The 17,520-nt window shown below is 34.8% G+C and overlaps 1 protein-coding gene across 1 annotated transcript in view; it reads left to right on the forward strand.

Moving 5' to 3' along the window:
* Kiaa0825 (KIAA0825 ortholog) overlaps positions 1-17,520 on the forward strand; it is a 402,774-nt gene that overhangs the window by 168,939 nt on the left and 216,315 nt on the right. Inside the window, exon 14 of the mRNA XM_042691026.1 lies at positions 7,068-7,247. Coding sequence (XP_042546960.1) covers positions 7,068-7,247 — 180 coding nt within the window. The remainder of the gene's footprint in view (positions 1-7,067; positions 7,248-17,520) is intronic.

Below are 17,520 nucleotides of genomic sequence, written 5' to 3' on the forward strand. Positions count from 1 at the left end.
AACATTGTTGCCTTCTCCTTTGTTTTTTCCCCTACCATCCCTTCCCTCCCATCTCCACAAGTGGAAAATCTTAGTTTTGAAAAACCAAGCCAATGTCTGATTCAGAAGGCACAGGGAAAGGAAAATGATAGGACTAGACCTACATTTGGAATAGAAGGGAATATACTGTCCTTCAGCACCCATTGTAAGATTCATGGGTAAGAATGCCACTTATAAAAGGCAGATTGACCAAGGTATAGACTTTTATTTAATGTAATTTTTTTCTTTTACAGTACTGGGTTTTGAACTCAGGGCCTTCATTGTAGTCTTCAACTTTTTTACTTAAGGCTGACCCTCTGACATTTGAGCACAGCCATACTGGCTTTTTGCTGGTTAACTAAGAATCACTCAGACTTTCCTACTCTGGCTGGCTTTGAACCTTGATCTTTTGATTTAAACCTTTTGAGTAGTTCAGATTACAAGTGTGAGCTACCAGTACCTGGGATAATGTAATTTTATTTTAGATGGGAACAATCAGAAATAAGACACAAAGAAATAAGGAAACCTGCATAGGCTTGGCTTTCCTGCAGTGGAGTACAAGAGTATGATTGGACGAAGACATTATGAACTAATGAAAAAAAATAAAAAAAAAACAGTGAGAACTTAGCAAGGATTGTTTGTTAGATTTCTCTCTGTGTTTGTTCCTTAGAGATAGGACTTCTTTTCCTCCTAGCACAGGAGAGCTTCCAGAAGTGTTCTGGAATGAGCTCCTTACCATCTTACTTTAGAGGAAAGTCAGAATTCTTTTATGACATGCTTCCAGGGAGAAGTACAGGAAAAGGTCAAAGAGTTGCCTCTTCTGTTTCCTAAATGTCAAGATGCCATTCTTTAAAATAGTGTGTTGTGACCTCATCAGGACTACCTTAAAAAGCAATTTGAAATAATACTGAAAAACATGGCTAGTTTTCCTGAAAGCAACATGGGACTATCAGAATGAGAGACAGCAAAAGAATATCCCAATAGCCTAAGAAATTTCAAAGTTAATAGAAAACCTGTCAAAGGTTTTGGGTTTCACCAGTTTTCTAGCTATTAGAACACCTAATATCTATTAAGGGTATCCCTATGAAGAAGAGGAGGAAGGCAGGCATGTATTTTTATCTTAGTATAGCTAAAAATTCAGAGTAGGACTAAATACTGCCAAATCCTGGGGCCTGGGGATAAGCAAGTGATAGTGATGTCCTTGTTAGAAATACTGAGAAAGGAGTATGCAAGGGCAAGATCAGAGCTAGAATGAACAACTGGAATGTTGTATATAAAAGGAATCGTTGGAGTCAAAGGATAACAGAATTGCTGGGACATATAAACAGTAAAGCTAGAAGCAGGAAAGGCCAGAGTTTCAGGAAATACCATGAACAACTGACCCTCACCTCACCCACTTTTTTAAATTTTATTTTTATTTGTATTGTGAAAATACTGTACAGAGGGGTTACAATTACATGGGCAAGATAATGAGTACATTTCTCATCAAGCATTGCAGCCTCCTCCTTTGTTTCCCCTTCCCCACCCAATCCTTCTCCCCCCGCAAAGTTGTAAAGTTCGTTTTTCCACATAACGACTTGTACATCTCATTGTTGCAATGGATCCACCTGTATTCCTATTTAAACAATTTGTTTTTTCCCTTCCCCTCCACAAATTATACCAACCTCAAATACAGTAAAAGCAGGGTTATACCATGGGGGGAGGGACATACAAAGCAACAGAGAAATAATCTTATAAATGTGTTAGAAACAATCACCTGAAAGAAAAAAACATTTGAACACATATCTTAGGGTTCATTTCCCTAACATCAACTTATCTGACCTTTTCTGCTTGATTCAGACATATACTAGTTATTGAAAATAAGGGAAACCATGGGACCTATGTTTCTTTGAGCCTGGCTTACTTCACTTAATATAATTTTTTTTCCAAGTCTTAACATTTCCCAACAAATGGGGCAATGTCATTCTTTCTGATGGAGGCATAGAATTCCATTATGTATCTATACCACATTTTCTTGATCCATTCATCTACTGAGGGGCATCTGGGTTGGTTCTATATCTTAGCTATGGTAAATAATGCTGCAATAAACATAGTTGTGCTGGTAGCTTTAGTGTGGTCTTGTTTGTAAACATTTGGGTAAATGCCCAAAAGTGGGATTGCTGGGTCATAGGGGAGCTCTATGTGGAGTCTTTTGAGAAACCTCCATACTGCTTTCCAAAGTGGTTGAACAAGTTTACATTCCCACCAACAATGCAATAGGGTTCCCTTCTGTCCACATCCCCTCCAGCATCTGTTGTTATTAGTGTTCTTGATTATAGCCATTCTAACTGGGGTGAGGTGGTATCTCAATGTTGTTTTGATTTGCATTTCTTTTATGGCTAGGGAGGTTGAGCATTTCTTCATGTGTCTATTGACCATCCTTCTTTCCTCTTCAGAGAAGTTTCTCTTTAAGTCTTTAGCCCACTTATTTATTGGGCAGTTGTTTCTTTGAAGATTTGTTGTTGGGGGATTTAATTTTTTGAGTTCCAGGTATATTTTAGATATGAGACCCTTGTCTGTTGTAAGGCTAGTGAAGATCTTCTCCCAATCCGTGGGCTTTCTATTGATCTTGCTAGCTATGTCCTTTGCCAGGCAGAAGCTCTGCAATTTCATGCAGTCCCATTTGTCCAACATTTCTTTGATTTGTTGTGATGTCGGCCTGTGCCAAGGAGTCCTAGGGTTTCTCCTATTCCATCCTGTAATTTTTTCAGGGTGTCTGATTTGACTCCGAGGTCTTTGATCCATTTGGAGTTGATTCTGGTGCAGGCTCACCCACTTTTTTAAAGTCAGTTTTATCCCAACATCATCTTGACCCTTCACTTACACATTGTCTGTGTCTGGTTATGTACTACAGGGTAGAACAGAGTTGAGATAAAGTCCAAATGACTTCTCAAAGGTAAAGTATTTAATATCTGTCCTGTATAGGGAAAGTTTGCTAACCCCAATTCTAGATGGTAAGTAAGGAATAGCTTACCAAAATAGATATGGAGTAAATCAAGTAATAATAGAATAGATATGTAGTAAATCAAGAGATAATAGAATTTCAAAAGAGTGGGTGGAAATTTAGGGCACCTATTCAGGACATGAGGTAAAGTCAATGCAATTCCATATAACCAATTTTTAGGTGGATCCAACCCTAGGAAAACAATACTCAAAAGATAATTTTTTGTTGCTTGCTTCTTTCCTTCTTTTAAAGCCCTCTCTTCAAAAATATTAGTTAGCCTGTAATACTAAGCAGGTACTCTTAGAAGACATCTAAAGACACTTAACACATAAAAAATATACATAATAAAAATCATAATAAAATAGTACTAGAAATGTAAGAATTATGTATATGAAGATTTGGAATGCTACATGAAATTATTTTGCCATAAGACAACACATTTCCATAATGTGAAGGCACACTATGAAAAATGTGAGATTATAGTATAATGCAAACAGTAAAAGCAAACATTTACTATCTTTGTGACCTTGGTTTAAGTTACTTAATTCCTCTCAATTTTACTTTATTCATTTCTAAAAGTGGGATAATTGACATAGATAGAGCATTTTGAATATAAAATAAAATGTAAAGCAGCTTATGTGATGTTTGGCATATATTAAGTACTTTGGTAGATAGTAGCTTCACTTTTTAGGGAGCAGATATGAATATCAATTTCTAAATTCAGATTGCAAGAATTGTCAAAGTAACTTATTGTATTCATGTCAACTTTATGAGGGTGCTGAGACCTATCTTATTTGGCATTTAACCCTAGATATTCTTAGGGCTTCCATTCGTCCCCAGAGAGGCTTTAGTGAGCCTCAGTTATATGATCTCCCTAAAGGGCTAAGATCCTCTCTTCATGGTTTCTCAGAGTACAGCAGTCCCCTTGGCTGAAACCTTTGATGTGGTTAAGGATCTAATTTCCCTAGGTGCCTCCCTTACCCAGGTAAGCCTTCCTAAGCAACCCAGACAACCAAGGCAGGTGCTTTCATCTTCTAGACCCAGAGGTTTCTGTCCTGTCTCAGAGCATCTCTTCTCTCTGACTCATCCAAATTCTTTTGTCTGCCCTCTGGATGGGACACATACTTCCCCATGGTAGTCAATGTTTTACCTTTGGAGGCCTATAGCTACTTTATGACATTAAAGCTAATAACTATTCAATAGAGTTGGCTTTTCTTTCTTGTTTCTCCACTTCAGTCTACAAAGACAACTAACTTCACAAATTTGATGTTTTCAAAAAGTGGAAATCTCTGAAGGAAACAAATAGAATAGTCTGGGACAAAGGAGAGAGAGAGAAAAATTATTAAAACTGTATAGAAATATCTTCCATTTATTCTTCCATTTATTCATCCCCTCCCCCTGCGCATTGTTACTTGTTTTTACTCACATATTGTTGATCATCTAGCTCTACTTCCCTCCGTGCTCAACAGTCACATAATGGAGTGCCTTTTTCTCTTCATTACATCAACTCTTCTTCCTATCTCACTTCATCATAATAATAATTTCCTACTTTTTACAGACTTGGCTAAAATATGAACTTCTCTGTGACTTCCTTGTGATTCGTCAAAATAATGCAAACAATCATTCTGCACATTTCTGTGTATCTCATACTTATAGCACTTAGTATTAGGTAGTAACAATATCATCCAATTTGGGCTGCTTCTAAGAAAGATGATAATAGAATTTTATGCCAGAACTGCTGACATAGCCAAGACTCTTCCAAGCTAAGCAGAAGGCAGTTACTTCATCTGTTTGTAACCTTGCTATAGTGATTATTTAGCAGTCTACATACTCTTTCTAGAAAAGCACACACACACACACACACACACACACACACACACACACACACACACGTACAGTCAGTGAGTTCTGGGAAGGTAAAGACTTCAAAATTTTGTCCAATGACAGGTAAATTGTTAGCAGGCAACCAGTAAATCCATTATTGATACTTTAGAGGATATTACGTTAGAGGAGATATTACCATAGGCAACAAAATTAAGACAGAAGAACATATTTTAAAGCAACAGCAAATAAACCATTCTATGTAGAACACATTTTGGGGGTGGAATCAAAATTTTAAACAACAACAACAAAAACAACATTGTGGCAATTCTGGATCATCAATTCAGTAGAGTATTGAGAAGATTTAGACATGGAGATGATATGAGGGATAATTGGCTAGTATAATTTTTTTTAATGAACTTACAGGTAACATGGGGGATTTAATTGTTACATTTTTATATGTGTTTACAATATATTCCAATTAATCTCACCCCCTTTACCATGCTCCTTTTCCCATTTCCCCCTTCCCAAACCAATTTCAACAGGTTTTATTGTTCTATTTTTATAGATGTAAAAACATTTCCTTTGAGGATATTTTTCTTCTTACATCATCCTATTAGCCCAACCTCCTCCCACTAGTACCCAACCACAGAACCTATTTCTCGTTCCCCAGACCTTCCAACTCCCATTAAGTAGTATTTTTCATTGTAGTTCTTTTTTTTTTTCTGGTCATGGGGCTTGAACTCATGGCCTGAGCACTGTCCCTGAGCAATTTTGCTCAAGGCTAGCACTCTACCACTTTGAGACACAGCACCACTTCGTATTTTTGACTGGTTAATTGGAGATAAGAGTCTCATGGGGAACGTATCCGTCCAGTCTGGCTTTGAACTATGATCCTTGGATCTCAGACTCCTAAGAGCTAGGATTATAGCTGTGAGCCACCAGCACCTATCTCATTGAGGTTCTTCATGCTGCTTTTGTAAATCATTGAAATTTATTTCAAAATTGTTATTCTCTTTCCCCTCCTTCTCCTGGGTAATTAATTATTATATGTAACATGAATTAGAGAAACGGAAAGTATATCTTCAGATTGTTTAGATTTAAAAAATGAAATTGTGGGTGCCTGACTTACTTAAAAATATATTTGCCATTTAATTCTTGATTTAAGGAAAACATTAGGATCCTTTTGAAGGTAAGTGACAGAAATCTAAATTAACTTGATTTATCCAAATAAGTTCAGCTAACATATATCTATAGGCAGTTCTGAACCCACATTTTCCAATAATGCTATCTCTTCAAGGATCCTCTTTTCATCTTTTGAACTTGATTTTTCCTGCAGCACATTCATTCTTAGGCAAGATTTTTTTCAGAGTGGCTATAACAACAGCTTCCAGTTTAGCTATGTACATATGATTATATAATAATCATTTATGAAATGAATTCCAAGAAAACAAAATGAGATAGTTTCTAGTTGCCATTGTTGCTGTTTTTGTTTTCTTTTCCTTTTGTCTTGTTAGTTAGATTGTATTTGGGAGGGTAAGGAGGTCACAGAAAACGTGGAACATAGGGTAAACAAATACAATAGTAGTAGACACTATGTGGAAAATGAACTGTATTTGTGGGAGGGTACAGGAAGAAAAAAGTAGGAGAGAGCAAGGGAAGGGTTCAAAAATAATTGTAATTACTTGATTCATGTAACTGTAACCCCACTGTATATTAACTCTACAATAATAATAAAAATTCCAATAAAAGACAAAAAATAGCCCTTATTATATGGTCTTGCTTATATAGTTTTATTGACAAATCAATGGGAAAAAAAATCTTCATTGTGAAATAACAGTGTCAATGAGTTTGAGAAATGTCCATAAATTTATTTTACAGAATTGTCATATTCATAAAATGTTATAAATATATACTACTCCTTGATACAATTTTTAAAATAATTCCTAGAGTGAATGTGAATAACATTTAAGTGAGAACCAGTTCTTAAATTTTTTTCTTAAGAGAAAGAACAATTCTGAATACAGGAAGCTAGCATTGCCCTTGGTGGCTATTTGTTTTTGTCAATAAATATCCATGAGTATCCCAGACATAATATTAGACTAGATAAACTGAAAGAAAGTAGTATTTGTCTTTTTATCCAAATACTGATCACACACATTTCACAGTGTCAATGATAGGCTAACAGAAGAATTTAATCACATTCACTGATGCTTGCTTTATTATCATCTGTATTCCTTTCAAGAATGCAACTTTCAAGAACAAGCTTCTGAGACAGAAAATAATCTGAACCAAGCACCCAGTGTGGTAGAAGCCACCTTTAAAGTACTATACCACTGCAGTCTTTCTCCACAAACATTTGGAAATGTTTTTGTGACCTACATGGAAGAAGAGCAATTATGGGAGTTTTTGTATAACATTCCAGGTATGAGAAATTTATTAATTATAAAATAAGTACTTTGTAGATACTTAAAATGTCTGAAAGATATTTTTAAAAGTTTTGTTGTTGGTTTGGCTGAATCTCTTATTAGCAAAAGTTTAGCTTCCATCTTTTCATTGTAAAGGCTCCTGTTGGAAACCATTAGCCATTAGATTCTGCTAAACATGATATACTCAAAATAACGTGAGAATGGCATACATTGGAGCAGGAAGTGTTAGAATGCCCATCTTCGAGCCACATACAGATTCTTACAGTTTTGTCTTTAATAGTCTGCTTTTAATTCTCCAAATTTACTACTTTGGGGAAACAAATGATAAGAACTTAGAGATCATTCTCATTATCCTGTTACATATAGATTTTTTTACAAACCAAATTGGAGCCAGCATTTTAACAAAATATTTCCTAGGCTCTGACTGGGAATTATATTTTTATTCATCCTGGACTTCTGACTATCTACCACATATTACTTGAATTTTAGCATCATTATGTTTCATTTTTCTCTAGGTTATTATTACTCCAAAGAAGTAATAGTGAACCTTAGATAAGAGTTTCAGAAATCCACATCTATCACTTAATAATTTTATCCCTCTCCTTCCTACCTACCCAAATGAATGGCAGATTTCTAGGTACAAACATTGACTTACCAAGTTCTTTGCTTCTCATGTCTTTCCTGAGAAAAGAAAAGCAACCTGGCCCAAAGAAACATAGGTCCCATGGTTTCCTTTATTTGCAATAACTAGTATATGTCTGAGACAAGCAGAAAAGTTGATGTTAGGTGAAATGAATCTCAAGATAAATATTCAAATGTTTTTTTCTTTCATGCGATTGTTTCTAACATATTTATAAGATAATTTCTTTGTTGCTTTGTATGTCCCTCTTCCACGGTATAACCCCTGCTTTCACTGGATTTGATGTTGGTATAATGTGGAGGGGAAGGGCAAAAACAAATCGTTTAACTAGGGATACAGGTGGACCCATTGCAACAATGAGATGTACAAGTTGTTATGTCGAAAAACGAACTTTACAACTTTGCGGGGGGAGGGCGGTTCAGAGGGGGGAGGGGCGGTCAGCAGGGGGAAGTGGGCTCTGAGGGAGATGGGAAGGGATGGGAAGGGGAAACAAAGGAGGAGGCAAGGACGCTTGATAAGAAATGTACTCATTAGCTTGCCCATGTAATGGTAACCCCTCTACGTTATTTTCACAATAAAAAAAAAGAAAGAAAGAAAAGCAACCTGGAAATCCCATCTGTTGTTTCTAGTCATTTTGGGGAAAAATTGGATTTTCTCAAAAGATTAACAAAAATCAGTGATTCTCCTTCTTCAATCACAATTTGTCCTTTAAATATTCTATGCCCAAGCCACTTTTGACAGCATAAAACTCTATTGAAAGTGACCTAGAAGAGATCAGTGGTCTTTAGGAGCTGAGAAGAGAGAATAAAATGGCTACTTGATTATAATTTTTCTTCTAATCACCTATATACTGGACAAAAGTCTCCTGTAGCAAGTCCAACAAATATGCAGAAAAAATATATTACACAGATTCACAGAGCCTAAACTGAGTGTAGAAGCTCAAAGGGGTAGAATTTCAGATTGGTTAAACATCTTTGGCTTTTGTACAAAAAAAAAAGTCTCCATAAATAATATTAGATATTCTCTAGATCTGGAATAGTCTCTGGAGCCTGAGATTTGTCCTTGTTAAAGTTTGTACCATTATGCTTTTCCCTTCTGAAAGTTTCAGAAATTTACCTTTCCTTCTGTAGCCACCTCACCCCAGTTAGAATGGCTTTAATCAAGAAATCGAATAAGGACAGATGCTGGAGGGGATGTGGCCAAAAGGGAACCTACTGCACTGTTGGTGGAAATGTAAACTTCTTCAACCACTCTGGAAAGCAGTATGGAGGTTCCTCAAAAGTCTACACATAGAGCTCCCCTATGACCCAGCAATCCCTTTGGGGCATTTACCCAAATGATCACAAACAAGGCCAAACTAAAGCTACCAACACAACTATGTTTATCACAGCATTATTCACCATAGCTAAGATAGGGAACCAACTCAGATGAATAGATGAATGGATCTAGAAAATGTGGAACATACATATATATATATATATATATATATATATATATATATATGTATGTATGTATACACACACACACACATACTGGAATTATATGCTTCCATCAGACAAAATGATACCACCCCATTTGTTAGGAAATGGAAAGACTTGGAAAAAAATTATATTCAATGAAGTAAGCCAAACCCAAAGAAACATAGGTTTCATGGTTTCCCTTATTTGCAATAATTAGTATCCATCTAGGATAATCTTAGCAGATGAACAGAACAGCTTAATAGCTATGTACATATGACCATATAAGATGATGCTAAGTAAAATAAACTCCAAGACATGAACACAAGAGGTTTTTCTCTGTTGTTGCTTTTAATGTACTATGTGATTGTTTTTGTTTCTTTTATATGTTCTTCCCCCTATGGAACATCCCCTGTTGTCACTGTATTTGATTTTGGTATCCTGATTATGTATATATGTTTATTTGAATTAGGGAAGGGGAAGGGGAACAACAGAATGGTGAGACAAAGGACAAGGGGGAACCAATGCAACAGTGGCATACACAAGACAGTATATTGGAAATGATATATACAACTTGGGGCAGGGGTTGGGGAAGGAAAAGTAGGAAAAAATGAGGGAAGGGGTAATAAGTTTGACAAGAAATGTACTTACTACCTTACTTATGTAACTGTAACCCTTCTGTACATCACCTTGACAATAAAATAAATGTACTCAAAAAGAGAATAAAAATTGTTTGATTCCTTATAAAAAAAGAAACAAGCTATTATACCATACTAACTCATAAGAAAATAATACTTGTCTATGATTTCTGTTTCATTTGAGAATATAACATGTTAAAAGACCATATGGCTGAAACGCATACACATAATTCCACAATTTTTACTTTACTATTAATTCAACCATGCTCCAGTAAATACAATTTACCTAGATCAATTTAGTACATTATATTAGATTTCATTAATGTATTTTCTTCCTGCTAAAATAAGTGCCAAAGATCTTAGCCTAGTTTACCTGTAAAAACACACACAAAAAAACCCGGGTCTTATCATTTTAAGGTAGAATGGCAAAAGATGAAATAGAAAGTATTTTCATGGTATTGCTAAGTAAACTGAGGCTGAAGATATTGAAAAACTTACCTAAGAATAGAATCCAAGAAAGAACCCAGATCTTAGGCTGATAACATGGGCCAAATTATGGAGCACCTGTCTAATAAGTGCTAAGCCCTTACTTCAAGCCTCAGATCAAAAAAAGAAGAAAGAAACCGGGCACTGGTGATTCATGCCTGTAATCCTAGCTACTCATGAGGCTGAGATCTAAGGATCATGGTTCAAAGCCAGCCCAGGCAGGAAAGTCCATGAGACTCTTATCTCCAATAAACCACTAGAAAACCAGAAGTGGCACTGTAGTTCAAGTGGTAGAGTGCTCTCCTTGAGCTGAAGAGCTGAGGGACAGCGCCCAGGCTCAGAGTTCAAGCTCCATGACAAAAAGAACAAGGAGGAGGAGGAAGAAGAGGAGGAGGGGTAGGGAGAGGCGGGGAAGAAGACGAAGAAGAAGAAAAGAAGCAGGAGGAGGAGGAGGAGGAAAGAAAAGAAACAATATTTCATAACTTTTAGCCCATGGTATTTCTCTTTGCTTTTTTGCAACTAAACTTTGAGATGCTTGCTTAATGAGCACATAAATAATGAACTATAAAATCATATTTTATAATTATTAATCTTAAAAAAATGAGCCAGATCAAAAAATAAAAGAAACATCCACCATATTAATAAATGGGCTAAAGAATTAAAAAGAGACTTCTCTGAAGGGGAAATAAGAATAGCCAATAGACACATGAAGAAATGATCATAAAAGAAATGCAAATCAAAACTACACTGAGATTCCACCTCACCCTAGTTCGAATGGCCATTATCAAGGAAACAAATAATAACAAATAATATCAGGGATGTGGCCAAAAGGGAATGCTACTACACTATTGATGGGAATGTAAGTTGGTTCAACTGCTCTGGAAAGCAGTATGAGGGTTCTTCATAAAATTAAACATAAGCCACCCTATAACCCAGCTATCCCACTCCTGGATATTTACTCAAAGGATCACACACAAGACCATACTAAAGCTACCAGCACAACTATGCTTATTGCAGCATTATTTACCATAGCTAAGTTATGGAACCAACCCAGATGCCCCTCAGTAGATAACTGGGTCAAGAAAATGTGGTATATATACACAATGGAATTCTATGCTTCCATTAAAAAGAATGACCTCACCCCATTTGTATGGAAATGTAAAGACTTGGAAAAAAAGCCAGACCCAGTTCTTTTCCTCATTTGTAATAATTAGCGTATGTCTAAGATAGTCATAGCAGAGGATTACAATAGTTCAATAGCTATGTACATATGACTATATAAAATGATGCTAATCGAAATGAACTCCAAGATATAGAAACAATAGGTTTGTTGTTGTGTTGAATGTACTGTGTGAATCTATTTCTTTTTTCCTTTGGCTTATCCCCTGATGTCACTGTTTTTGATTTTGGTACTCTCTATCTTGTATATACATTCATCTGATTTGGGAAAAGGAAGAGGAATAACAGAATAGTGAAACAATAGCAATACTCACAAGACACTATGTTGGAAATGAACTTTTCAGCTTGGGGGGAGGTGGGGTAGGTAAGGGAAAGTGGGAGAAAAACAAGAGAAGGGTTAATAATGTTCGATAATAAATGACCATTCTTATTTCTTCTTCAGAGAAGTCTCTTTAAGTCTAGCTCATTTATTAATTGGGTTGTTGTTTTCTTTGAGTATTTGTTTTAGGGAAGTTAATTTTTTTTAACTCTGAGTATATGTTAGATTAGAGGCCCTTGTCTGACGCATAGCTATTAAAGATCTCCCGTTCTATGGGCTTTCTATTATCTTGCTAGCTATATCCTTTGCCATGCAGAAACTCTGCAGTTTGTTATTTTCCATTTATCTCATCTTTCTTTGATTTCTTGTGATTCTGGATCCTTTACTTAGGAAGTTTCAACCTGTGCCAAGGAGCCCTCATCTACCCCTTATCCTTTCCTGTAAATACTTTTAGTGTATCTAGTCTTTCACTGAGGTCTCTGATTAATGTGGAGTTGATTTCAATGCAGTGATATATAAGGATCTAACATCAGTTTTCTGCATGTCTTTAGCCAATTTTGCAAGCACCATTTGTTGAAGAGGCTGTCTTTCTTCCATCTTGTGTTTTTGGCTCCCTTATCAAATATTAGGTGGCTCTAGGTCTGTGGGTTCATTTCTGGATCTTCTATTCTATTGGTCCTCATGCCTATTCGTGTGCCAGTCCCAAGCTGGTTTTCTTTTATTACTACAGCTTTGTAATAGAGTTTGAAATTTGGTATTGATATTCCTCCAGCACTGTTCTTTCTGCTAAGAATTGCTATACAGGGTCTTCTATTATTCCATGTGAATTTTTGGATTGCTTCTTCTATGTCATTGAAGAATGTTGTTGGGATTTTGATGGATAGGGTATTGAATTTGTAGATAGCTTTGGGTAGTATTGCCATTTTCATGATGTTAATCCTCCCAATCCAGGAGCATGGGAGAATTTTCCACTTCATCAAATCTGCTTTAATTCCTTTTTCAGGTTTTTAAAGTTTTCAACATAGAGGTCCTTGCACACCGTTGGTTAAGTTAATTCCTAGGTGGTTGATTTGCTTTTCTGATTTCAGCTTTGTGTTCTCATGTTGGCATGCAGAAAAGCTACTGATTTCTGTGGATTAATTTTATACCCTGCTACTTAGACAAAGTTTCAGATCAGCTTAAGTAACTTGGTAGGTTCTTTAAAAATAGCATCATGTCATCTGTAAAGAGGGAGAGTTTTTCTTCTTCTTTCCTTATGGATCCCCATTATGTTTGTCTCTTTCCTTATTGCTCTAGCTAGGAATTCCAGTACTATGATGAAGAGCAGTGGAGAGAGCAGACATCCTTTTCTCATTCCTGATTTTAGAATAAACGATTTTAACTTTTCACTCTTGAGTATAATGCTGGCTGTATGTTAATAGTACCCATTTTAAAAGATTATAAAATATAGAAACTAAAATATAAGGAATATGTAATGGACATCTGAAAGCTCAAGTACTGTGTGGGAAAATGATTTGGTAACAGTCATTGCAAGCTATGTCTTCACAGTAGATCAAGTCCTCGGACAAATGAGAATATCAGAGCATAAATTACCATTGCTGATTTTTAAGCCAATGCCAAAAATGGTGTATAAATGAGGAAAATATTGCATAAAGTGTTTTGTGTGACATTATAGCAATATACCTAATAAGTACAGTTAAATTGGCACTTCAAGATTGCATTGCATTGGCCTTTATATAGCTTTTAGGAAGAAAGATTTCAAAGACGTGGCAAATATTCCCAAGTAATATTTGAAACCAAAGTCTCCACTTTGGTTCTGTTCCCATCCACCTCAACCTCAATAAGCCTTTAAGAAGATCTCTTTAGGATGGCTTTAAGATAAGTTGTTTTCTTGTGGCTAGTCTACAGAAGTTTACCAATATATCAGGCACTATGAATTTTTCTGTTGCCTATATAAATTCTTACATGTGTGGGCAAATGGTGTACATAAAGTTTTAGAAACTGGAAGAGTGTCTTTTTTTCTACATTGTAACCATTTATCCTGAGCTTTTTAAGTTCAGTCATCTATCCAGTGTCTCTAATTGTAAACCACATATTAAAAACTGAAAAAAAGTTGGGAATATTTTACATATGGCAAAATTCACTATTTCAAAGTAAAAGTTCATTAACTGATAAATTTAGAAACCTGTGTGACAACTACCAAAATAAAGGTATATAGACAATTTCCATTGTCTCCAACAATCTTTTCATTCCCCTTTTATAATCAGTTCTTTCTTTAAGAAGCAAACTCAGAAGGATTCTGATAAGCTTTCTGTCATAATAGGTTAATTTTGACTACAAACTTGCATAAGTAGAGATCTATCTATTCTTTGATTCTGTTTCTTTTGCTTAGATTACATGATTTCTTTTCATGGTGAATAGCTCATCAGTGAGTATTATTGCACTGATTAGTATGTCTCTGAGTAGAATTTTCTATTGACTTTAGTAAATGGCATTCTGGGTTATTTCTGCAATCAGCACTGTTGGACAAGTTGTCATGTGACTATGTTTTAATTTCCCTTTGGTAACTACTTAGAAGTAGAAATCCTTGGTCATATGGTAGACTATACATTTACCTTCAAAAGAAACATCTAAATTGCTTTTCAAAGCTGTGAGACCTTTTCACATTCCTACCAATATATGAAAACTTCATCCATATCCTTGCCAACACTTGAAATTGTCTTTTCTATTTTGGTTATTTGAAGGAGTATATAATATTATCTCAAACAGTTTTAGTTTACATGATTAATGACATTTAACACCTCTTCCTGTTCTTATTAGCTATAACCCCTCTGTATAGTATGTTCACAAATAAAATAAAATTATATTAAAAAAATAAAATAATTGGACCTGTAAAAAAATAAAATAAAATAAAATAAAAATATTCTTTTGTAAAATATCTGTTTAAAACTTTTGACTATTTGAATTGCTTATCTAATTGACTTGTTAGAATATATATATACATATATATTTACACACAATATTTTTACACACATATATATCTGCACATATATCTGTCTATATTATATAATATGTTAAATATATATATATTACATAATTATATCACACATTAATAATATACTAATATAACAATGTAACATACACATATTTTATATTTGCATATATCTTTACATCTATAATCTGGATATATGTTCTTATCAAAATAAAAAATATATACATTTATAAATATATATGAGAACCTATATCTTTACACATATATCTAAATACCTATATTCTGGATATTTTTTCTCATTAATAAATGTCCTTTGTCAAATACATATATTGATAAATTTCCTTCCTGCCTATATCATACTTTATTGTCTTTTAAAGAATTTATTCTTTTCTTTTTAATGATCCCAATAATTGTATAAAATAACCTTTCATCATAACATTTTCACACCCATTTTACATACTTCGATCATGTTCACCAACTCCATTCCCCTCTCTTATTCTTCCTTTCATTTTCTTTACAAGATCTGCTGGACAGAAACAGCATATCCTTGTGTGGTTACTTAGTAGCTGTTTGTCACTATCTGTTTCATTAGTTTCTTTATCTAAAAAATGAGATCAACATGCATTGTATATTTGCAACATGGCTGAAGTTCCTCAAAAGACTCCACATAGAGCTCCCCTATGACCCAGCAATACCACTTTTGGGCATTTACCCAAATGTTTACAAACAAGACCACACTAAAGCTACCAGCACAACGATGTTTATTGCAGCATTATTTACCATAGCTAAGATATGGAACCAACCCAGATGCCCCTCAGTAGATGAATGGATCAAGAAAATGTGGTATATATACACAATGGAATTCTATGCCTCCATCACAAAGAATGACATTGCCCCATTTGTTAGGAAATGGAAAGACTTGGAAAAAAAATTATATTAAGTGAAGTAAGCCAGGCCCAAAGAAACATAGGTCCCATGGTTTCCCTTATTTGCAATAACTAGTGTATGTCTGAGTCAAGCAGAAAAGGGCAGATAAGGTGATGTTAAGGAAAATGAACCCTAAGATATGTATTCAAATGTTTTTTTTTCTTTCATGCGATTGTTTCTAACGTATTTATAAGATGATTTCTTTGTTGTTTGTATGTCCCTCCCCCACAGTATAACCCCTGCTTTGACTGTATTTGATGTCGGTATAATTTGTGGAGGGAAAGGGGAAAAACAATGTCGAAAACGAACTTTGCAACTTTGGTGTGGGGGAGGAGGGTTGAGTGGGGAGTGGGGGAGGGAGGAGGGTTGGGTGGGTGGTGGAGGAGGATGGGATGGGAAGGGGAAACAAAGGAGGAGGCTACAATGCTTGATAAGAAATGTACTCATTATCTTGCCCATGTAATTGTAACCTCTCTGTACAGTATTTTCACAATAAAAAAATAAATAAAAACATAGCTGAAAAATTCAATACATAGCCTAAAATTAAGTAAAAGAAGGAAGAGTGTGTTGAGAGGGTTGAGAGAGAATGTTGAAAAGGGGTAACAATGATCAAGATGCACTGTATTCATACACTGTTTTGGTTAATGGCAACTCCTTTGTATAACTACTTAAAGATAATAAAAATATTTAAAATATCAAGATCCAATTATGCCCAAACTTAATTTTTTGTTTCTATCATCTATAGTCTTGAAGTGTCAAAGAAAATCTTTAGTCAAAAATCAAGAAAATGTGATATGTTTTGTAAGGATTTTCAATGCTATTTTATTACTTTGACAGCCTAATTACATATGTTACGGAAAACCCTATATCTCATGCCCCCTGTTTAGTAAATTTTTAATAGGATACTTTCTGTATCAAAAATTTTACTCATAAACACAGTCAGATTTAGTTCCCATTGCTTTTATAAAGCAAGTTAAGTTATTATTTATTGCTTAAAACATCTTTCTTACAGGTATCTTGGAAAGCTCTCACTCAATTTTCTATGTTCAGATTTTTTGAAATTATAGAATTTTAAAAATAATAAAGTTTCATTTTTTATGCCCTGCCAGATCTGTTATTATCAAACTTTCAAAGTATGTTGATGAAAGTAAAAGTTTATATTTTAAACAAATTAACTGATTTTGTTTTATCAATCTTCAAATTGCTGCTGCATAAACTCTGCGCTCAGTTTTGACTTAGACTATCATTCACCTTCTTTCTAGGGACTCCTGATTACTTGCTGTGAAAGAAAAAGTATAGTCACAGATCTTATTGATTTTGTATGTACTTGACTGTGAAGTATTTTCTTTTTAGTAATCTGAAAGACACAGTAAATGTAAACCAAGAACACCCATAAATAACTTCATGTTCTCTCTCTTTTATAGGTAATAACACTGATGTCCCTCTTAGATTAAGTAAAGTTTCTTAATGTTGATTTGAAATATTACCAAAGTAGATACTGGATGAGCAGAGTTTATAAATTGCATGTTACAGCTTGAACTTTTTGTTTATTTACCTCTGTTTCAGTTAATATATAACAGAAAATCATCCATTTAGGAGGATACCTTGTTTGCTTTTCTTCTTTATGTTGG

Source organism: Dipodomys spectabilis, unplaced genomic scaffold (genome assembly GCF_019054845.1).
Source record: "Dipodomys spectabilis isolate Male_0828 unplaced genomic scaffold, ASM1905484v1 ptg000140l, whole genome shotgun sequence".
Taxonomy (NCBI): Eukaryota; Metazoa; Chordata; class Mammalia; order Rodentia; family Heteromyidae; genus Dipodomys; species Dipodomys spectabilis.